At 41.5% G+C, this 22,974-nt stretch overlaps 1 protein-coding gene across 16 annotated transcripts in view; it reads right to left on the bottom strand.

Annotated features, from left to right (window-relative positions):
* Window positions 1-22,974, bottom strand: part of otofa (otoferlin a) — a 78,305-nt gene that overhangs the window by 11,688 nt on the left and 43,643 nt on the right. For 10 of the 16 annotated variants that reach the window (XM_082147427.1, XM_082147435.1, XM_082147440.1 and 7 more), the window contains exons 7-30: window positions 22,808-22,934; window positions 21,744-21,798; window positions 20,639-20,770; window positions 14,966-15,028; window positions 14,733-14,817; window positions 14,494-14,653; window positions 14,101-14,287; window positions 13,514-13,700; window positions 13,150-13,373; window positions 9,133-9,241; window positions 8,811-9,000; window positions 8,444-8,564; window positions 8,204-8,304; window positions 8,009-8,099; window positions 7,811-7,927; window positions 7,578-7,730; window positions 7,260-7,449; window positions 7,040-7,164; window positions 5,210-5,344; window positions 4,238-4,399; window positions 3,931-4,002; window positions 3,572-3,691; window positions 3,293-3,454; window positions 3,032-3,194 (exon numbers count right to left, since the gene is read on the bottom strand). In XM_082147427.1, the coding sequence (XP_082003553.1) occupies window positions 3,032-3,194; window positions 3,293-3,454; window positions 3,572-3,691; window positions 3,931-4,002; window positions 4,238-4,399; window positions 5,210-5,344; window positions 7,040-7,164; window positions 7,260-7,449; window positions 7,578-7,730; window positions 7,811-7,927; window positions 8,009-8,099; window positions 8,204-8,304; window positions 8,444-8,564; window positions 8,811-9,000; window positions 9,133-9,241; window positions 13,150-13,373; window positions 13,514-13,700; window positions 14,101-14,287; window positions 14,494-14,653; window positions 14,733-14,817; window positions 14,966-15,028; window positions 20,639-20,770; window positions 21,744-21,798; window positions 22,808-22,934 (3,231 nt within the window). The remainder of the gene's footprint in view (window positions 1-3,031; window positions 3,195-3,292; window positions 3,455-3,571; window positions 3,692-3,930; window positions 4,003-4,237; window positions 4,400-5,209; window positions 5,345-7,039; window positions 7,165-7,259; window positions 7,450-7,577; window positions 7,731-7,810; window positions 7,928-8,008; window positions 8,100-8,203; window positions 8,305-8,443; window positions 8,565-8,810; window positions 9,001-9,132; window positions 9,242-13,149; window positions 13,374-13,513; window positions 13,701-14,100; window positions 14,288-14,493; window positions 14,654-14,732; window positions 14,818-14,965; window positions 15,029-20,638; window positions 20,771-21,743; window positions 21,799-22,807; window positions 22,935-22,974) is intronic. The other 6 variants (XM_082147442.1, XM_082147429.1, XM_082147432.1 and 3 more) reach the window with 1 other exon arrangement.

Here is a 22,974-nt window from a genome sequence, read left to right as displayed (position 1 = left end):
ATTTAGCAACCAGTGACCCAAGACCAGCACCAGGACAGAAAGGTTAAGACCATGAAGAGGGAAAGGAAGAAGACATAGAGAAAAGGAATGAAAAGTCAGAAAAGCTGGAAAAAGAAATGGTCTGTACAAAGAATTCAAAATAAAAAAACTATATACTGTAACTTTTCTTTATTCACACTACTCTTCAAAAGGTTGGGGTTGGTAAGATATATATATTTTTTAAAGAAATCTCCTATGCTCATGAAGACAGTGATAAAAAATACAGTAAAACATCAATATTGTGAAATATTATTACAAATGAAAATAACTGTTTTGTATATGTAATTTATTCCTGTGATGGCAAAGATCAGCATCATAACTAGAGGCTTCAGTGTCACGTTATCCTTCAGAAATCATTCTAATATGCTGATTTGGTTTCTTTTTATTATCAATGTTTAAAACAGTTGTGCTGCTTAATTTTCTTCAGGATTCTTTGATGAATAGAAAGTTCAAAAGAATAGAATAGAAATAGAAATCTTTTGCAACATTTGAAATGTCTCTTTTGATCAATTTCTTGCATCCTCGCTGAATGTCTTTCTTTCCAAAAACAAATAAAAATAAATTCGTACTGACCCCAAATTTTTTTAACCGTAATCAATTATAAGTGAATCTTGATATATCATTCAAAATGACCATGGTACAATATCATCATTTGGCAAATTTGCTGCTACTCAAACAGGGGCGGAGCCAAAACTTTTTTTTCAGGGGTGGCCAGGTAAGACAGTGATTTAATTGGGGTGGCAAAAAAAAATTATAATAATAATTCCAGCTTGACTTCAAATCTATAAAAAGAAAATCACTTAATATACTGTGATTGTGTATAGCCTGAGTGGAATATCTTAAAACACATGTGGAATGGAACACACGAATTTCAAATTTAAACACTGGATTATTGGAGTTATTATTATTGGACAATAATATTATTATTGGAGACAAGGAGTTTCTGACACAAACACGATCCAACTGGTAGAGCTCAGTGAGTATTGTCAGTGAACATGTAAGGGATAATGTACATCCAGCCGTTTATATGAAATAAGAGAGAACGAGTCCACAATACTGGATGGCCTAATTAAATAACTGTACACAAAATGTTGATTCGACTGAGTTTAAATATTTTATTAGCTCACCAAACGCAAAATATCCATGAAGAAAAAATGTTCTTAGCACTGCTGACTTCAGTGACCCGGATGACCCTGCGTTATCTGTTTTGAGCGGTTGTTATCTGGGAATAACTTACCGCTGGATGGCGCTATTGACCAATCAGAATCAAGTATTCCACAGAGCCGTGTAATAATGCAAAACAATGTTAACAATTTATTGTAATTAAAAAGTTAAATTTATTGTAATTTAAAGATATTAAAAATGCAACAGCGTGTTCATTTATATTTTCTTTGCAAAGTACAAATGCAAATGGGGGCGCATTTATTTGTGCAAACACAGGATATGTGAGTAATGTACTGTGAGCGAGCGTGTAAAACCACATATAATACAGTGTATTTGTTCATTTTATTGCGCTAAACCTTAAGGGTTTTTTCCATTCCACTGAGCTACTTTTCCATTGTTTTTCTATGCGCTTGATAGACGTGTTTGACCAGTGAGCTCGTGTCTCGCTCTGCTGTGTTTTGTTTATGTTTATGTAAAAGCTGCTTCGCCAAGCGCACTCTTGCAGTGTTGCCATGTCCACTATCTTTGGGCTTGTTATTTTTTTCCATATTAAGAGGTGAAATGAAAACTTAATTCAGCTGGAGTGTATACATGGCCTTTGTGCCAGTGTCACAGTTCTTTGAATGGAGAAAAGACCACTTTTAATGCGGTCAAAATGCTTGTGCAACAGGGGTGGCCAAGCTTCAATCAGGGGTGGCACTGGCCACCGCGTAAATACGCCCCTGTATACACAGTGTGACACAAAACATAAAAGTTTGACCAGCTTGACATTATGGGCCCTATTTTAACGATCTGAAAGTGTCAAGCGCAAAGCGCAAGTAACTTTGTGGGCGGGTCTCGGGCGCTGTTGCTATTTTCCCGGCGGGATAAATGCCTCTTGCGCCCGGCGCAAATCTAAAAGGGGTTGGTCTGAAGTAGCTTCATTATTCATAGGTGTGGTTTGGGCGTAACGTGAAATAAACCAATCAGAGCGTCATCTCACATTCCCTTTAAGAGCAGGCGCGCTCGTTCCATAGCGGATTCCTATTATAACGGCGGATTTGCCAGGCGCGCGCCAGGAGCGATTCACAGCCGAGGAGACCGACGTTCTCGTCAGGGACATTGGGGATGGAGAAACCCACCCAAATGAACTTCGGTTAAACAGGTGTATGATAATTTGGGTAAATGTGTAAGCTAGATGTATGCTTTTATAATAAATTGTCTGTCTATCTATCTATCTATCTATCTATCTATCTATCTATCTATCTATCTATCTATCTATCGTAATAATGTATGATTTGCAAAAATGAAAACTGCTGCTTCTGTGTAGATGAGAGAATCAAAGTGCGCGTTGTGCACACGCTACATTGATTATGGCCAAGCATGCGCCCTTAAAATAGCATATGAATAACATGCGCAACGCGCCACTGACTTTAAACAATTTTTTCCTGGTTAGTGGCGCAATTGTTTTCTAAACCTGCAAAATAGCATGAAGGAACGTTTGCGCCGGAACACGCCTCCTCTTTGCACTGAACCGCCCCCGGGAGCGCAAGTGTATTTCCTAACTTACCGACGTGCGTCTGAGGAGGGAAAAGTCCGCTTTGCGCGGGTGCAAAATAGGAATGATACATGCGTCGGTGTACAAAGTCAATTGCGCTGGGTGCAAGATAGGGCCCTATATGTGTCAGATGGCATGTTTAACGAATGTTAAGTAATTTGTCATCTTTGCATGCTACAATTTTTTTTTTATACAAATATGAATTTGAAAAGCATTGGGAAAGTTACATTATATTGCATTGTTAAACTTATTTATTACAGATTTATGTGTATATGTGTATATGACAGGTACCTGTGTGAGCCCAGTTGTTAGCAGTCTTGTCTGGGGGGCTGTAGATGAACTTGCGAAGGCTGGTCACAGCATGAGACCCAACCAAGGTGTAGCGTCCAAATGCCCTACAGTCCACCACCCGAATATTGAGGGGTGGATGGAGAAGCTCATTTTCTGGCAGATCCTGCAGCACAAGATTACTTGAGTTAACTTTTCAAATCAGAAAAAAAAGTGAAAAAATAAAACATAAAAAAGATTTTTTACAAATATAAATCAAATCACCACTTCAAACCACTTGACTAATGTGCTGAAGTTCGGATTCTTCTTGTAGTTCTGAATGAGGGCTGACTGAACTCCTTTCCCTGCACACTCAATGTCCACACGAGGCCTGTCCACCTGGGCCAGGTTGATTCTTTTAAGGTCCCTCAGACCCCAAAAGAGGACCTGGAGAGAAACGAAGGCCGTGGCTCAACATAACTGAAGCAAAAACTCATGAGCTGCAAATGTAGTTAATACAATTGTTAACAGTCTTTTATTGTGGCTCTCTATGGCTATTTTCACCTCTATGCGATATCTGCTGAGAACTGGTCGTATGCCCAATGGAACAGGCAGAATGGGCCCGCGGTCAGAATCAGTTGGGCCATCAATTGGAGGAAGTGCTGCCCGCCCTGCTGGACCAATCTGTGGATAAACAGATATTACAGAATGAAAATATATAACTCATCAACTGATGAAATAATAAAGTAATTACTGACTGATAGTAATACTGATAAATCCTCTTTTTCCAAACCACTACCATGCCTTGTAAAACAGTAAAAAGGAAAAGCACAGCAATAGCGAAGAGGATGAAGTCACTTAGACAAGAAAGGAAAACAAAGACAATAATTAAAGAGGGGAAAATGTAATTTTGTTTATTGCACCTTGATCTGAGGCACAGCAAAGTCATGGACCGCAATAAGAGCCCTTCTGATCTCCTCATCATCATAAGGAATCTGTCAAGAATTCCACGGAAGTGTAAAGCAGAAAGATAGGACAGAGGATTGTGGAAAAATGTGATGGGAAATGACCAAGAATCAAAGATAAGAGAGAGGAAAAGAAACAGAGTGGTCTGTATATGTGCTATTTAAGCAACATTTACTGTATGAACAGATAGGCCAAGCATTGACAGAGTCCATTCAGGATTGGAGTACGAACATGTTGATCACAACCACTGTATACCGGCCGTACCTGCAGTAGTTCAAAAGCAGCCAACAGATCTCCTGCAGTGCAGTTTCCTCTGTAGATCTGATAGTACTCCAGCTGGGGGGGAAACCGCGGTGGCCCGTAGTGTTCATCAACCATCTTAGTTAGTGGCTTTGCAAATGTTCGCCCAATGAACTCTGCTTTCCCCTGGATCCCACACAAAAACACGAGAGTTACACTACCGCCTCTGAACACCAGGGGGCAGTGTGGCCACATTCCTTGTAAAATCACTTTCACGTTATGGCTACTGTATTGCTGGGGCTTTAAAATCAATCTTTGGTTGTCAGTTATACATATTTTTGTTAAATGTAGAACATAAAGGTTTGCATTCACAGAAGCCAAATTCTGCTTTTGTTTGGTTTCTTCATCTGTGCTCAATCACTCTCAATTTTAAAAAGGATCATTTACTGTATATTAAATCTGACCTTGGCATTCAGCTGTCAATGAAATAAACCACAGCAATGATTACTACAAACTACTGTAGAGACTACAACTACAAAGAAACATCCAATTGTAAACCCTCTGAATGGTCACAACCAAGGGAATGCAAGAGGTAGTTTACTGCCACAGGAAATTGTGTTTTTATCACCAAGTAAGGGAAATTGTGAAAATCTTGTTTTTGGGACAGATTGACAAGCAATCTCACTTCTTGCATGCCTTGTTGAATTCAGCTATCTATGCAAACACAGACTGACAGCAGTGTTGAAATGTGTTCACACTCTACTTAGCCAAAACACCGTCCAACAAAAGGGCAGGACCAGAAGATTTTAAACAGGAAGAAACATCAAGTCAGGACAATAGGGCACATTTTCACACACTCTTATTTTGACACATACATGGGGGGGGGGGGGGGGGGGATTCTGACAACAGATTTGCCCACTGAACTAGCAAACAATGAAATTTAATTTGGGATATTTCGCTTTTATTTGTGGCTATATAAGACTTATATAAACTTACCACAGTGTCTTGGTCATACAGTTCAATGACTATGATTGGAGGGTCGTCGCGGAGTTCACCAGCCTCACCGTAGAGTTCAACATTATCAAATACGAGCAACTGATCCCATGTAGGACAGAGAGTCTCACTGAGGACCTGAAATTTACATTATACACATTCATGGATGATTGATCAATTGGGAGAACCTTTCTATCTAAAGGAAAATTCTAAAATAAAAGGATATAATATCTTTAGACTTGTTAATGTGTCTATGTAATTACATTTTCCTCATTTAAAGAGTAATTTGATTATTTAATTTGACATTTGTGTACAAAGTATACAAATAAATAAATAAATAGTAACAAACAATTGCAGAACCAAATAATGCTGTCACTACCATTACGGCAAGCATTTCAGAAAACAATATGGTAACACTTTACAATAAGGTTCATTAGTTAACATTAGTTAATGTATTAAAGGGATAGTTCACTTTGAAATTAAATTTTGGTATGTTTTAGCTTACCTCAAGGGCATCCAAGATGTAGGTGTCTTTTTTTCCGCAGTAGTTTCAATTTTGATATTTTTAGGTCAAACCGTTCTTGTCTGTCAGTCATATAATGCAGGTCTATGGTCACTGTCTCAAAGAGTATGCACAGAGTATTACACGAAACGAGCGGTTTGTGTGAGAAAACGAACAGTATTTATATCGTTTTTACCTCTTATACACAGCCATGTCCAAGTGATCTGAGAGCGCGGGCGGGTATAGATATATACACTAGATGTCGCCTTGGCTACGGTTTTGTTCCAATGAACTGCACTAGCCAAGGCGACATCTAGTGTATATGTCTATACCCGCCCGCGCTCTCAGATCACTTGGACATGGCTGTGTATAAGAGGTAAAAACGATATAAATACTGTTCGTTTTCTCACACAAACCGCTCGTTTCGTGTCTTAGGCCATCAATGTGTACTTACGATGGGGAATTGTTTAATTTGGACGATGTGGAATTGTTTTAATTTGGACTCTGTGCATGCTCTTTGAGACAGTGACCATCGACCTGCATTATATGACTGACAGACAAGAACGGTTTGACCTAAAAATATCAAAATTGAAACTACAAAGTTTCAACAAAATTTAAAAAATTGAAAATTGAAATTTGAAAATTGAAATTTGAAACTTGAAATTTGAAACAAAATTGAAACTTGTCTGTCATTCATATAAAATAAAAAAAAGACACCTACATCTTGGATGCCCTTGAGGTAAGCTAAAACATACCAAAATTTAATTTCAAAGTGAACTATCCCTTTAACTAACATGAACTAAACATGAGCAACACATTTGTTACTGTATTTGTTAATCTTTGTTAATGTCAGTTAATGAAAACAGCTGTTCATTGTTTGTTCATGTTAGTTCACAGTGCATTAATTAATGTTAACAAATACAACCTTTGATTTTAATAGTGTATTAGCAAATGTTGAAATTAATATTAACTAAGATTTATAAATGATGTAGAAGTATTGTTCATTCTTAGTTCACGTTAACAAAGGTAGTTAACTAATGAACCTTATTGTAAAGTGTTACCAACAATATTATAAATAAATCTATTATAATAATATACTGTATAATACATTTCTATAAATATAATATTTCTATATTATTTATATTTGATGTATATATTTAATTTAACATTTATAAAATATAGTATATAAAATGTATATAAAATTTTAAGTAGTTAAAGTGCCTCTAACTGAAGAGTCACCCACATACACAAACAGTATTTGTGCAGAGAACAGCAAAAAATCTGACAAAACCTGTTCCATCTCATAACCAAAGACTTCAACACACACTCACCTCTGTCACCTGGCTGTGGGTGGAGAAGAAGACCCTTGCAAACGGGTCAGACAGGCCGCTATTGTCAGCAGCAAACAGACTGCGAGCCTGATACATGTGTGCCCTCAGCTGAAACACCTGCTTCACTACAGAAGAGGATACAGAGGGGCGGTTATCACATACTGCGCATGTTTTAACATAAATGCAAATGTACAAACCATTAGGGCATATATAATCTTACTGTTATAAACTAGGCTGACGGGAGGGACAGCTTGTATGCCTATTTCTTTCGCCGCTTTGTTTTCTTCGAAGCCGCTGGGCAGGCCGCTCAGGAAGTCTTTCCTCTGTTTGTTCAACCCCAGCCACAAATATATCTCTAGTTTAGCCTGAACTGTCCAGCCAGCATGCCCAAAGCCTTTCTTTCCAGGCAGCTATAATGAACACAAACACCCATGCAGAACTTTTACATCAATAACATCCCAACCTGATTTAACTACTTCTAATTAACATGTTTATTTGCAGGAAGAAATATGAAAATGGGATATAAAGTGAGAGTTACCCTGAGAAAAACGGCTTTAACTTTCCCGCAGTCTTTGCCCATCTCTTCATCAACAATCGAGAAGAGGATGTCTTTGGAGGGTATGCGGGCGTACGCTATGCGTTTGTTGTTGCTAATCATCCATATGAACACGTCAGGGATGCTGTGCTGGGGCTTAGAGGGAAATAAACAGAAACGGTGAGTCTGAGATGCTGATGGTGTATGGAGAATTAAGGTAATGTGATTCCTTTTACCTCATCTGCCAGGAAACGAAGCCTATGAAGGAAATTCAACACTAGCTTGAGTTTTTCTCGAACTGTGTTTCTCTTCACTTGTGAGCGAATAGTCTTAGCCTGCTGACCCATACTCTCCTGGGAACAATACAACCATGTAAATAACATTCAGCAGTTTTTAATGTCGAAGCTGAGACCAAATAGGGTGAGTAGCCGTACCATCTCTCTCATACAGGACTTCAGCCTCTCCCTGTCCAGCTTGGTTCTTCCGGATAGATTCTGATCTTTGTTTGCCAGTGTAACAAAACGGCTTAAATTGTGGAGAATAGGGGAGAAAAAAAATTCAAAAGAGTGCTGATTATGCTGTATAGACTTTAACTTTGATTGTTTAGATTCACTTCTACGTTCTCTCACCTGCAACTTGTGCTAAGTTCTTCTAATACACCCCTAAGTCTGCGTTCTGGATACGCCTTCTCTGTTTTTATGATTTCTTGAACATCATTCAGACCTTCCTCCTGTTTACAAAGAAAGAAATGCACATGCTTAAACAGTATAACAATGCCCGGTTTTACAAAAATAACCCTGATAACTCCTGCTTAGGAGAAGGAGATTGACAGGATAACGGTCACATAGCAATTTTAGGAGGAGCCTGACCAGTTTATCTGCAATCTTGTCCATTATATTGGAGTTGTAGAGCCGTCTCCTCTGGTCCTGCCACCAGCTCTTGATGTAAATGCAGGGTTTCTTTTCAAAGTAAGGCAAGTGGAAGTAATTTCTGTAAATCGAGCGAAATGGACAGTTCAGTTACAAGACACACAGCAAAACAACAGCTATAAAAAAAGTGTCATTTTGACAAACGGCATATAATTAATGTAGCCTGTGACTGTGATTTTCAGTCAGTGAACACTTTTGTTATACTAGTAACAGTGTAAAGGTTTTGCTCGAAACCATCATTTCCAGATGATTTGAAGACTCAATATTTCCTTGACATTTTCTCTTTTTCTTTTCGCTAAACTCTGACCTGTCAGTGATAACCGGTTTCATAGGAGGGGTGGACGGCACAGACAATAAATCCCCATCATCCTCTGCCTCTTCATCGCTAGAGTTGTGGATAAGCTCAGACTCCTCTTCCTCACTTTCTCCTCCACCCTCTTTCTTCTTCTTTGCTGATGCAGGCTTGCTCACGCCATCTATCTGGTTACCATAGTTACCTAAGTGGAAAATTGTGTACATGTGGAGCTGTAAATGTTTTATTTTTTATGTGTTTTTTGAATTGTGAATTTACCGAAGCATTGCCTGACTAAGTATATTGAAAAGTGAAAGTTTTGAAAGGTTTAGATTACCGATAGTGACTTCAAAGCTGATGGGTTTATCTCCAATTTTCCTGTCTATCATTGTGGCTTCCAAGAATGACCCGAAAAGGAAAAACTCCTCCATCTTCCCTGTGGCACTCTGAAACAAAACAAATGTAAGATCCTCAAAGGTCAGGATGCAGACATTGATTTTATTAAAACAAAAAACAAAAAAGACATACTATAAAAACAACAACAACAACAACAAAATACCCATTGTTTTCTGTGACCTTTTATTTCACTGCATTGGGTCCTCACATCTTTTCTCTCAGACATGTATAATATTTTCCCAATAGTGATCGCAAGCGTGTGAGCTCAGTCTGAAATCATAATTAACATGAGATTTTGGCAGCTCAGTGCCGCATTGTAACCCAGCAGGGGTTTCCTCTCAACTAAGTCTATGATCTTTGATCTTTTTCACTAAAGAGGCTCTTTCACTAGCCTCTTATCACCCTCTTATATTCTGCTGTTCCTAGCAGAAGATAAGAAATGAATCCACGCCCTTTCTTTTCCTACTGTAGTTACTGCAACTGAATGCTCATACCAAATCTATTCTAAAAGTGAGGGAATCACTTTTATTATAACTACGGCAGTTTAGTAGCTAGTAATAGAAACCAGATTGGTACTTAATTAATGAGTTCACATCTACATACAATTATTACGGTAAAGGTTATGCATATTTGGCGTGCTGTCCGGCAGGCTTGTGCACAATTCAGAATTGAATTGAGAATGACTCCTTAATTCCAATTCAATTCTTGAATTTGAATTGAATTTGAATTTATGTCAAAAACAGGATCTAGAATTACAATTCGAATTTGAATAAAGGAAGCAGAATTGCGATTCAATAAAAATTCAAAGAAATTCATATACATATTTTAAGTCAAGTGTTTAACAATGAAGCTTTACAGTATATGTCAGATATGATTGCATTATAAAAGATATTAGTTTGAACTACTTGTACAGATTACATTAAAAGGATATGTTTTCCCCCAGCAATGAATGTTAAAAGCTCTAGTCACAGAACAAATAATTAAGTTTGATTTATTGTAATTGTAATTTTGTGGAACATGATGAAACATGACTCAATAAATGATAACTGCATTTACAACAACTTTGTGTTTGTGTGATTACTTTGAAATGAAAATTACATTGGAACAAAACTAATTGAACAACATTGAGGGGGTAATTTATTTCAAGAATTTGATCAATATCTATTTTAGAACAAAATTTATGCAATGTTGAGGAGTAAATAGTTACGTGAAATGAAATTTCTGTTATTAAATTACAAAATGTATGTAATTGTATTTACAGTAGTTGTATTACTGAGGTAAAATGTTGAATTCAATTAGTTACTAATCAACTTAAAACGAAATTGCTTTGCATTGATAAAGTTATCCAAATAAAGTAATCCAAACCACATTTATAATGGGTAACTAATAACAGTAAGCAATAACATTTCCAAAGTAACCTTCCTAACACTGAATGCATGCGAGACTCAACACATTCTTTCTGTTGTGTGACTGTGTGGAATTTCTTTGAATTGCCATGAATTTAACTCCACTTCCTGTCATTCCAATTCAAATTCAATTCAACGTCCTGTGGGGCGGAGTCAATTCGATTCAAATTCAAATTCATGAATTGAATGGAGGCCAATTCTGACATTCTGAATTTTGCACAAGCCTGCTGTCCGGGTGGAGGGCTCCGAGCTCGGAATTTCTGCCCGAACCCAGAGTACTCCCCCCGTTGGTAAGAGTAGATGGAACTAGAAGTGAGGAGATGGGGTGGAGGTGGGATGCTGATAAACTGTCAAGGAAAAGAGGTGGGTTCTGCTGTTATTTATCTTGTCCTGAGTTGATTACTGATTGATCTCCACTTGTGCTAATTGGGTTAATTATCTGCACCTGCTCCTCCCAAACCTTGTTAATAAAACATCATTTATTGATCCATAGATAACTAAAAAAGAATGGTACATTTGGAAATTCTATCATAATTCCATCATGACATCATTCCAGACCTGAAGTTCCAAAATGACGACAAAGCACCAATTAAAGTGACACAAAAATGCTCCATTTAACTTGAGCACTATATTTTAAGTCTTATAAAGCCAAACAAAAGCTTTGTGTGTGAAGCAGACTGAAAGTTATAAATGGAAACTCTCGCAGATCTTTAAAAATGAAGTAGTAATGCTCGATTTGTAAATTAATTGTATTTTTGAGTAAAATATTTTCAAACAATGTTGATCCACTTGTTTTGCTCATTAAATGATTTGCTCATTAAATGGACTTATCTGGTTCTGTAACATCGCACTGGATGCAAAGATTGTCAGGTGAATAATGACTTTAATTTCAGTGTGTTCTATTGTTGTCAGTTGTCATGATAACAGAATTTACAAATTCGATACGATACCTTGAAAAATATAGATATTCGATACCATTTTTGAAACCACGGGGAAAACTGCCATATACAGGTATACCTCCATACAGATAATTAGTTATCTCATACATTTTTTTATATTTTGGTTAATCTGGTTGCAATAGCTTACGCACAGAACAAGGAGGCTTTATTTGAATCGATGAACTAAATTTACAAAAATAGACACAAGTACACACTAAACAGTAAGAACAAATAAACAAATTGCAAACAATAGCACAAATAAATTCAATAGAATGAAATAAACATGGCTTTAAAGGGTTAGTACACCCAAAAATGGCCGTAGTGTAACAGCGCAGCGCAACGTCAGAACATAGGCTCACTATTGGCCGACGCTGGTCATGTGTGTGATGCTGGCCAATAGAATAGTTGAATAAAGTCGTTATTTTTATGTGTTTTTTGCGCACAAAAAGTATTCTCGTCGCTTGATAAACATATGATTGAGCCACTGTAGTCACTTGGACTATTTTAAACATTGTCTTTACTAACTTTCTGGGCTGGCAAGTTTCAATAACATAGAAGCCTATGGAGGAGTGAGACAGCTCTCAGATTTCATCAAAAATATCTTAATTTGTGTTACGAAGATGAACGAAAGTCTTACGGGGTTGGAACAACATGAGGGTGATTTTTGGGTGAACTAACCCTTTAAGTTATTTCGGTGGGTCTAACAGTAGTATTCAGGTAAGAAATACTACAGAAATGACTGTAATCAAATGTGAAGACTATCCAGTGTTATTAAATACAGATTAATGCTCACAATTAAAGTTACAAAGGTTATTCAGTCAAGAGCAGCGAGTGATTTTCTTTGTTAATTATTTTTTGCTCTTTGAATAACATGACAGACAGCAGCAGGTTTATTAGCCTCCCACATCTGGGGGTTTGTGCACAGATGTCAGTCAACACAACCATCAAGGGCCAAACAAATACAGTATGTACATTTATAAATCAAGTAAGAAAAACTACAGCACTGACACTCAACTGTGACTGGCTGAATGTATGTTCACTCAAAAGTGCGAGGGACAGAATCAGCTTGGGTGGGCTGTGTCCCTATCGTCCCCCACGGCTGCTACGCCCCTGTCTACAGCCTGGATCAATGCACAGGCTTTTAAAGCACCAGGTTAGTCATGCCATGAAGGGCAATTGGGACTATCAGCATCCTATGTTTGCCTCTTCATCAAGTGTGATAACAAATCTTGCCCTTCGGTAAAATGCATCTGACAATCAATAATTGCTCCCAGAGGCCACACAAAATCACAGACAGCTGGACTCCCACATCTGCAATGACTTTTTGTCTGAGGAAACAAAGCTTGGCCTTTTAATTTCCCAGTGGGCAGTTGATATTTCAATAATCTGGACTGAGCTGTAATCAATTTGTCTTCAGATTTGGTACAAGAGGTTCTTGTCTGGGACAAGATAGAATTTGAGTTTTTTAAACACTGTACAATATGTAGGCCTGCAGAATAACCAATGTGTAATGTCATGGCGGGACAGGTAAGTGTGGAGATTTCAGTGCTGATCTCAAGAGGAATGTCACAGTGCTTTGACCTAATCTATTAAAAAGGAAATAAGGAATCTCACCTCTGAGATGTTGGACACTGGCTCCATTTGTACCTCAGTAGAGCTTATTATCTCTGCGGAAGAGGTGTCCAGGATCTCCACTGCGACACTAATGAGGAGGCGTGCCCTGAAGGAAACACCCTCCCCCAGCCCCTCGTTCAGGTCCTGGTGCTCATCCATCAGGGTGTAGTTACGGGTAGAACCATACATATTCACCCAAGCTGGGCCCATAGTGGGCAAGAACCCTGGGGAGAGATGGAAGAGGAGTCAATTCTCGTGTTTTTTTGTTTTGTTTTGTTTTTAGAGATCTGTTTATTTACAACCACTGTTTATGGATGTGCACACATTTAACTGTTAGTGTTACATTGGGACAGATAACCGTTACCTTTGTCTCCATCATTTGCAATCTTGCGTAGATCGATGAAATGGGTTCCTATGGCAACATCATTCACCTTATCTGAATCACGGATCTGAACTTTCAAACGCCTACACAAAGGTGGGAACATCTCAGTGAAGACTATTTGCTCATTCCAGATGGGCTCGTAGCTGCTCTTCTGAACTGACGTTTTACCCTGCATGTGTAAGGTGTCATAAGAAATGTGTATAATTAAAAAAATAACGGTTGCAAAAAGCTGAGGAAATGGATCTATTTGTAGAAGTTGAAATATTTATTACCAAAAACTCAGAACTAGAAACAGAACAACCGTTAATATCGTGACGTGAACAGACAATGAACTTAAAGAAAGGATAAACAGACAAACTAATCAACTAAATGAAAGACTGGTGTAACTGATAATCAAACAATGAAAAACCATGGAAAGTAACTAACAGAAAACTTGGACACATGACAAACCCACCCCACAAAAAACAAGAGAATCCCTTACAATAGTAATTTTTTCTCAATGTCTAATATATAAAATTGGATGGATAAAAATATTGATCTCTTACTGAGAGTCTTCAGGACTTTCTTACCTTCTGCCCTGCAAACTGCACCAGGACATAAGGGTCCACAAGGTCCCTGTTCTCCCCGATAAAAGCTTTCTTCACGTTGGCCATGATGCTGGTGTTCATTTTAGGTAGTCCCTCAGCTCTATAAATCTTAACATAAAACCGAGCCCACTGTCTCTCTGATGGAACGCCCTCCGGCAAGAGAAGATTCCTGTAATAGATCATAACACACATGAGAACAGACCAACATGACACTCAAATAAATAAATGAACGAATTAATAAATAAATGTATAAATAAATCATTAGATGGTGTGGGATGCAGTTGAAACTTTTGTTCATGAACATTTGGGAATCGTAAGTACACTAAATGAATTAATAAGTAGGAATGTTTATGTATGAATATATCTGTTTCTGACCCCTCTATGTCATCCTCATCTGTTTCATTGGCCTTGTGGGGAGTCTTGATATTGTCTCCTTTTCCTACGACTGCAATGTCACACTTAACGTAGCCTTTGCCGCCAGCTGTGATGTCATCAGGGTCGGACAGCATTGCCCATTTGTGATGGAACTGATGCTCTGTAATGTACAAGTACCAATTAATAGTCTTTTTCCAATCTAATTAGGACATCTCTTACTTATTTCCATGGTTACTGACCCGCTTGTGAGTAAACAGTTCCCACATCTAGTTTGAAGGTGCCTACCAGGGTGCCACTTCGTAGAAGGTTTTTAGAATGTATTACCTTAAATTTAGAACAGAAATACAACTCACTCAATTAAATCTGTTTTTTCCAATGGTTTTCATGGAGTTTTTTTTTTTATTATAATAATACGTACAATCATCTGCTGGAAGATGTGAAAAATCGTGTTAAAGAGGATTATTCTACTCACTGATATCTTCAGGATCTTGTCAAACATGACATCTGGAGGCACGTGGAAGTCAAAGACAAAGTACTGTTGAAAGACAGAGAAAAAAAATGGGTATGAAGTTTATAAAGCTAGGTTATTTATCATACTGTATAAACAATGTGGGTGGATTTACGTGTTATTTAAGGATTGATATTGAAAAGATCATGAAAAAACGCCTCGGTTACGACTGTAACCTCGGTTCCCTGAAGAGGGAACGAGCGTTGCGTCGAGAAAATGACGCTGTGGGAACGCTTTGCGTGATGACGTCTTGAAGCACATGTAAAATCAGTCCAATGGTGTGGCGGAACGTCAGAGGCGGGTGACGTCACGTACCAGGAAACTATAAAAGCCGGCCCAAAACAGAAAACGAAAGCTTCGTAAAAGTCTGAAGTCGAGCTGACAGGCATGAAGGAGATATGGCAGGGCGACGCAACGCTCGTTCCCTCTTCAGGGAACCGAGGTTACAGTCGTAACCGAGGCGTTCCCTTTCAAGGGAACTCCCGTTGCGTCGAGAAAATGACGCTGTGGGAACGTCTATACCAACGCCTCCATAGCTACAAATGTCTGTCCTGTGTGAAATCCGTAGAGCAGCACTAGGAAGACAAAACATGAGACCCTGGAGCAGAGTCTAGATCCAGAGAGTAAAACCTGACGAAAGTGTGCGGTGAGGACCAGCCTGCCGCATCACAGACGTCCTGTAAAGAAACTCCTGAAATAAGGGCCTTAGAGGCCGCCATACTCCTCGTCGAGTGCGACCGGACAGCCAAAGGAGAAGGCTGCCCAGCCGCCTCATAAGCAAGTGAGATAGCCTCGACCACCCACTTGCTCATCCTTTGCTTAGACACCGGGCCCCCTTTGTTAGGGGACCCAAAGCACACAAATAATTGATCACTTTTACGCCACAGGGCAGCTCTGTGGACGTAAGCGTCTAACGCCCGCACAGGGCAAAGCAAATTATTAGCCTCCTGGTCAGCATTTTGAAAGGGAGGAGGACAGAAAGCCTGCAGAACAATAGGTCTAGCCACATTAGTGGGGACCTTGGGGACATAACCCGGTCTCGGATGAAGGAACGCTTTAACCATACCCGGAGCAAACTCTAAGCATGACGGAGCCACCGACAATGCCTGAAGATCCCCTATTCTCTTAAGAGAAGAAATAGCCAGAAGGAAAAGAGCTTTCAGAGTAAGAAACTTCTCAGGAACCTCCTCAATGGGCTCAAAGGGGGCCTGGGATAAGCCTTGTAGCACAAAGGACAAATCCCAAGGTGGCACCCTCGAGCGAACTGCAGGCCTCAGCCTCCAAGTGCCACGAAGGAAACGAGATACCAGAGGGTCTTTCCCCACAGACATTCCACCCAAAGGAATGTGGTAAGCACCTATGGCCGCCACATAAACCTTTAAAGTGGACGGGGTCAGACCTGCAGTGAACCGGTCCTGCAGGAACTCCAGCACTGTACCAATTGGGCAGTGGACTGGGTCCAACCGACGGTCACTACACCAGGAAGTGAAAACTCTCCACTTCAGGGCATAAAGTTTCCTCGTGGAGGGAGCTCTGGACTGTAGAATGGTCTCAACAACCTCGGTTGAGAGACCTGACTCTATGAGCTGGGCCCCCTCAGAGGCCAAGCCCACAGGTTCCACAGTTCTGGCCGAGGGTGAAATATCGAGCCCTCTGCCTGGGACAGAAGGTCCCTCCTGACGGGTAACTCCAGAGGATGCCCGTCGAGGAGGGACACAAGATCGGGAAACCATACTCTGCCCGGCCAGCGCGGGGCTATAAGAAGTAGATGGACCCGGTCCCTGCGAACTCTTTCCAGAACTCCCGGGAGCAGAGCAACTGGGGGAAAGGCGTACAGACGTAGCCTCGGCCACGTCTGTACCATAGCATCCAGTCCGAGAGGAGCTGGATGCGTGAGGGAGAACCAAAGTGGACAGTGAGACGTCTCTCGAGACGCAAACAGATCCACTTGTGCTTGGCCAAACTCCCTCCATATCAGCTCCACCACCTCGGGGTGGAGCCTCCATTCCCCGGGCCTCGGCCCCTGCCTCGACAGAGTGTCTGCTCCTATATTCTGTACCCCGGGGATGTAAGCTGCCCTGAGTGACAGTAACTTCCCCTGGGACCACAAGAGGATATGGCGTGCCAAGTTGGATAACGGGCGCGAGCGCAAACCCCCTTGGTGGTTGATATAGGCGACTACCGATGTGTTGTCCGTATGTACTAACACATGGTGCCCCCTGAGATCTGTGATAAAGCTCCTCAGAGCCCGGAAGACAGCTAACATCTCTAGGCGATTGATATGCCAGGAACGATGATGGTCTTCCCACAGACCTTGAGCCGAGCGACCCTCCAGGATCGCTCCCCAGCCCGTGAGGGAAGCATCCGTCGTTAGCAATTTGCGACGACAAGGAGCTCCCAACACTGGGCCCTGGGACAGGAACCAAGGCTTCTTCCACATAACCAAGGCACGTAGGCATCGCCGCGTGACCTTGATTGTGCGAAATGGGTTGCCCCTCGGGGAAAACCCCCTGGTCCTGAGCCACCACTGCAGGGGCCTCATGTGTAGCAGTCCAAAAGGTATCACGTTGGAAGCTGCTGCCATGAGACCCAACAGTCTCTGGAACTGTTTGACAGTGAGTAGCTGGCCTAGCTTTACACTTTTCACAGCTGCAAGGATGGAATCTATCCGTGGCGGTGACAGGCGCGCCTGCATCGACACAGAATCCCAAACCACGCCTAGAAAAGTGGTCCTCTGTAATGGAGAAAGCACACTCTTCTTGGCGTTCAGCCGTAACCCCAACTCTTTCATGTGGGCGAGAACAACATCTCGATGTTGCACCGCCATCTGATGCGAATGAGCTAAAATCAACCAATCGTCGATGTAGTTCATAATGCGAATACCCTGGAGGCGCAGTGGCGCCAGAGCTGCATCCATGCATTTGGTGAAAGTGCGGGGTGATAAAGCTAGGCCGAATGGAAGAACTCGATATTGGTATGCTTTGCCCCCGAAAGCAAACCTCAGGAACTTCCAATGACACGGACGGATGGATATGTGGAAATATGCGTCCTTGAGGTCTATCGTGACAAACCAGTCCTCGGACCTGATCTGTGGCACGATCTGCCTCAATGTTAACATTTTGAACTTGAGCTGCATGACTGTCTCGTTCAGAACTCGAAGATCTAAAATGGGACGCAATCCCCCGTCCTTTTTTGGAACTATGAAGTACCGGCTGTAAAACCCGGTTTCCCTGCTGGAGGGAGGTACATATTCTATGGCCCCTTTCTCTAACAGAGTGTTCACTTCCTGTTCCATAACCAGAACCTGCTCAGGGCCCACCACTGTGGGCAGGACCCCCATAAACCGAGGTGGGCGTTTCTTGAATTGTATCTGATACCCTTTTTCCACGGTCTGCAGGACCCAACGAGAAACATTTGACAGTAGCTTCCACGCTGTCAAAGATTCTACTAGAGGTACCAGCCTCTCGAGACTGGTTTCTGGATTTTGTTGCTGTTGAGTAGTCGGTTCGACGCCCTGTAACGGCGAACCGGCAGGGAACGACCGAACAGACTGCTCTAGCACCCTCCTCGGAGGGGGCGGGCATCCCGAGGCCACTACGTTTCCGGGTGGACCTTGAGATATGTGCTCGCCGGAGACCGCTGCGCCCTGTAACACCAGAGGTGGCAGGGTTGGCAGAACGGCCCCCTGAGGGCACCGAAGAGAGACGGGCACCGTAAAATGAGGTGTTAACCGCTCTACTTCGGGGGGGACTACCCTCATTTGTCCTGGGTCCTCGGACGTCAGGACTTTTTCCCAGCAGCCTTCTTGGCGGTAATAACGGTCCGCAGATCCGTTCTACCCCTCGAAGACTGCTGGGTTTGAGCGCGCCCTCCGTGTCCCCGAGGTTTTTGTGGGGGAGCACGGGAGGAAACGCTCTGTTTTTGAGTGGCACGGTGCTCAGCGCTCTTTTTAGAGGAGTGAGGCTGCTCCCGCTCAGCAGCCTCATAGAAAGAACGGCGGGGGAGAAGTTTCTGCAATGCAGCTGCCTGTTTAGCAGCTTCTTGAGATTTAGCTACTGCACTGTTTACTGCATCGCCAAATAAACCCACAGTGGAAACCGGAGCATCTAAAAGAACATGTTTTTCTTTCTCTTTTATATCACTCAGGTTGAGCCACAGATGCCTCTCAGTGGCCACCAGGGCTGCCATAGACCGCCCGATTGATTTAGCGGTCTCCTTGGTGGCCCTGAGAGACAAATCTGTGGCTCTGCGTAGTTCAGCCACTGTAACGGGACCAATTCCCCCGCCCTCCTCTAAATCCCCCAATAATTCTGCTTGATATGCTTGCATAATGGACATCGTATGCAGACACGCTGCTGCTTGACCAGCGGCTGCATAGGATTTATGAACCAGGGATGAAGTATATTTTACTGGTTTAGAGGGAAGTGAAGGAGCTTTCAGGGAAGATGCCGTTGCTGGAGAGAGATAGCTCGCAAGCGTCTCCTCCACCTTCGGCATCTCCCCATAACCATAATCTTTATATTTCTGAATAGATGAATAATGAGATGTTTGTGGTGCATAAACTCTGTATGAAACCGGTTTTCCCCACGATCTCGACACCTCGGTGTGGAGATCGGGGAAAAACGGCAGGCTTCTTCGCTGAGGCTGAGCACGAGATGGCAGGAAGCGTTCGTCGAGCTTACTTTTCGAGCGAACGTCCTGCCTATCCTCTGGCCACTCAATAGAAAGTCTGTCAACTGCTCTAGTAATCACATCGAGCAGTTCCTCAAACGCATGAGACTGAGGTGGCGAATCCTCAGACTCAGCTTCAACACTCACAACATCCAACTCCTCAGAGCTGGACAATTGCAGTATTGGTGCCTCTATCAGGGGGGAAGAAACCGCAGCGCGTGCTTCCGCACCCTGATGAGAGGCACTGGATCTGTCAGATTGATGCTGAGATAAGGCAGAGCCCGTCTCAACATCCACTGACAGATCCATTTGCGAACCCCAGGTCTGAGATCGCCGCCGAGCCTCAGCCGCGGCGGGACCCGAGCCCTGGGGAACGTGGTCGGGATTGAACCGAGCCAAACGGGATCGGAGCGTACGCAATGGAAGCGCACAGCAATGCTCACAGTCACCACCCTCGAGTGCTGACTGGGCATGCTCCTCTCCCAAACAAACAACACAAAGAGTGTGTGTGTCACCTCCCGTTAAATAACGCGGGCAGGGATGGACACACACTCGATACTGCTGCTTGCTCGCCATAACTGAATCAATATATATATATATAGAGACAGACAACACCAAATAACAAGGACAGATTTCAACACAGAGCGCAACTGAAGACTCAGAAAGCTTTCGTTTTCTGTTTTGGGCCGGCTTTTATAGTTTCCTGGTACGTGACGTCACCCGCCTCTGACGTTCCGCCACACCATTGGACTGATTTTACATGTGCTTCAAGACGTCATCACGCAAAGCGTTCCCACAGCGTCATTTTCTCGACGCAACGGGAGTTCCCTTGAAAGGGAACTACAAGATAGTCTCTTTAGAGGTAGATTCCTGCAGTTCTAATCCGATATACACTGGACCTGTCAGTAAACAGAAATGAAATGACAGAAATCCTTTGCTCAGATTTTTCGGCAATGTGAATGTAACCTCATTGTAGTAGGGGCAGTTTGTGGACTCCTTCATTGATGTATACTTCTTTTCCTCTCCGATTTCCACACAAACCACAGGGTCCATGTTCAAACCAACCAACTGACGGGCCTCGATTACTGTAACACTGATCTGAAAGACATTTTAATTGGAATATTATCAAAATAAAATGGATATAAAAATAACATCTGGGGGAAAAAAATGTAGGAGAATGTAAACCAGTTGGTGTGTGTCAGACGCTGATTAAGACCGATGAGGCTGTGTTTACGTGGGAGTGCAATGTGTTATGCCAAGGGCTAATTAGTCAAGTTTGCTTTAGGGAATCAAATGACAAATGAGCTAGTTTTCTATTGAATCACAGAATCATACAGTAAATATCTGAGGCTGCATATGGACAAATAAAGTCAAACTTAGTCAATGGAAGGAAAATCCTAATACTTTTGTAATTTTAGTTTCAGCTTTTTTAAGTGACCAGGGCCATCTAATTCAGGTTTGCACAGTTAAAATGAACCACCAAATTGCGTTCTCTCTCATTTCTGCTTCATTTGTGCCGTCTTTATTATACACTCCAAAGCGACGAGTCGCATTTAAACAAATAAACTTCTCTCCACAGAAACTTGCTTCCAGAAGAATTCAGACAATAACAACACTTATTGCTGCAGTGATTTATTCTGCAAAGTGCAAACGAGTCCCAAAAGTTAATGTAGGAGAAAAAAGGAGTTCCCAACTTCAAGCATAATATGAACAGCTTGAGATAAGGAAATAAAATAAAAAAGACCTAAAAACACTTACACAGCACACATATGTGGATTACACAGTGCCAGAACTGAAACGAATTTGCAATTCAACAGCTCAACACAACAGCCATGCAGAGGACAATTAGTAAGCAAACATTAAAGGCTTCTCTGAAAAACTGAAGCTCAAGGCCGATGTTGTTTATTTGGGACGGCTCTGTATATTCAGGGCTTTCAGCAGAATGCACTACTCAAGGATAAATGCCACTGGTTTAACATGTCTGGTTGGCAATTCAAGGCCGTGCAGTTACTGGGAATGTGGGAATGTTTTTTAGCCTGCCTCTCTGTCTTGCTTTTGTCTCTCTTCATACCTGATAATCCACAGGACGCCCTGAACTGGGCTCCATCTTAATGTCAGGTTTTGATCTGAAAAACAAAGAAGTGAAGATCAAGCTTCATGAAATACATTTGAACTAGGCTTGTCAATTGATTAGTCGTTTTAATCAAATTAAAGGAGCCGTTTGTAAGATTGTGGCCAAAACTGGTACTGCAATCACTTTCAAATGACTGTAGAGCGGTGTATCCCCTCCCCCTCCCCCTCCCCCCTGACTCGAGGTTGCCAGATAGGCTGCAGGATCCAGCAGGAACGTCGGCTGCTACAAGGAGCTTACAATGGCAAGTGACGAGTCCTACATAGTAATTTTTTTTCCGGAATTTGTCACAATGTATTTCGGATTCATAACGAGGTCTTTTAGGTTTCGTAACGTTAGACATTTTTTATCCGACACGTTTGTAGCTGCAGCTGTGGTAACTAGAGCAGAGCTGGCAACCCGGATGCCGAAACACTACTGACTTCGTGATTGGTAGATAGGTGGAGGGTGGAGCATCAGGCCAAAACACAACATGACAACATCAACATCAGTTGAGGGCTGCAACTTCACTTTTAAATGACAATATCCTGGCCGGACTACTGTTGTCAGTGACATAAGTATTTGAAATGAACATGATTTCTTAATGTCTAGTGACATATCAGGGCCATTTTATGATTAATTGAAATACATTTCTTACATACGGTTCCTTTAATTACATGTTAGTTGAACCAGGTCTCCAATGTGACTATTCAAATTGATCTCTATTAATCACATTATTATTATTATTATTTTATTAAAAAATAATTTCAATTGCAAATTCAATAATTGCCAATTTCAATTTACAATTTTTATTTTTTCAAACTTTTTTTTTTTAAATCACACAAAAGAACATTAAAGTGACAGGCCTAATTTAAACTCCATAAACTGTCTTTCTTTACAGAAGAACTAACAAGATTAAAAAAAAAAAAAAAGTTTTTTCTTCACTGTGACCTTTTCAAAGGATGCAAACAGATAAACTTGTGTACTGCTTTAAAAATACACCATGTGCACATCAGATATGTGACCTTTTGTTGGAGACATTAGTGGTCACTGCAGTAACAGAGGCCAGTGATATGGTATCAGGGTCAAGCACACCGCCCAGACGCATAGCCTTTCGATCCAGATCTTCTGCATCCAAAATGGCCGGGTCATCTGTGCACAAGAGTACAGCTGAGTTAATACTGCAAGATCT

Source organism: Leuciscus leuciscus (assembly GCF_965113295.1).
Source record: "Leuciscus leuciscus genome assembly, chromosome: 19".
In the NCBI taxonomy this organism is placed as follows: domain Eukaryota; kingdom Metazoa; phylum Chordata; class Actinopteri; order Cypriniformes; family Leuciscidae; genus Leuciscus; species Leuciscus leuciscus.
This window is presented reverse-complemented; position numbering and strand designations above follow the sequence as displayed.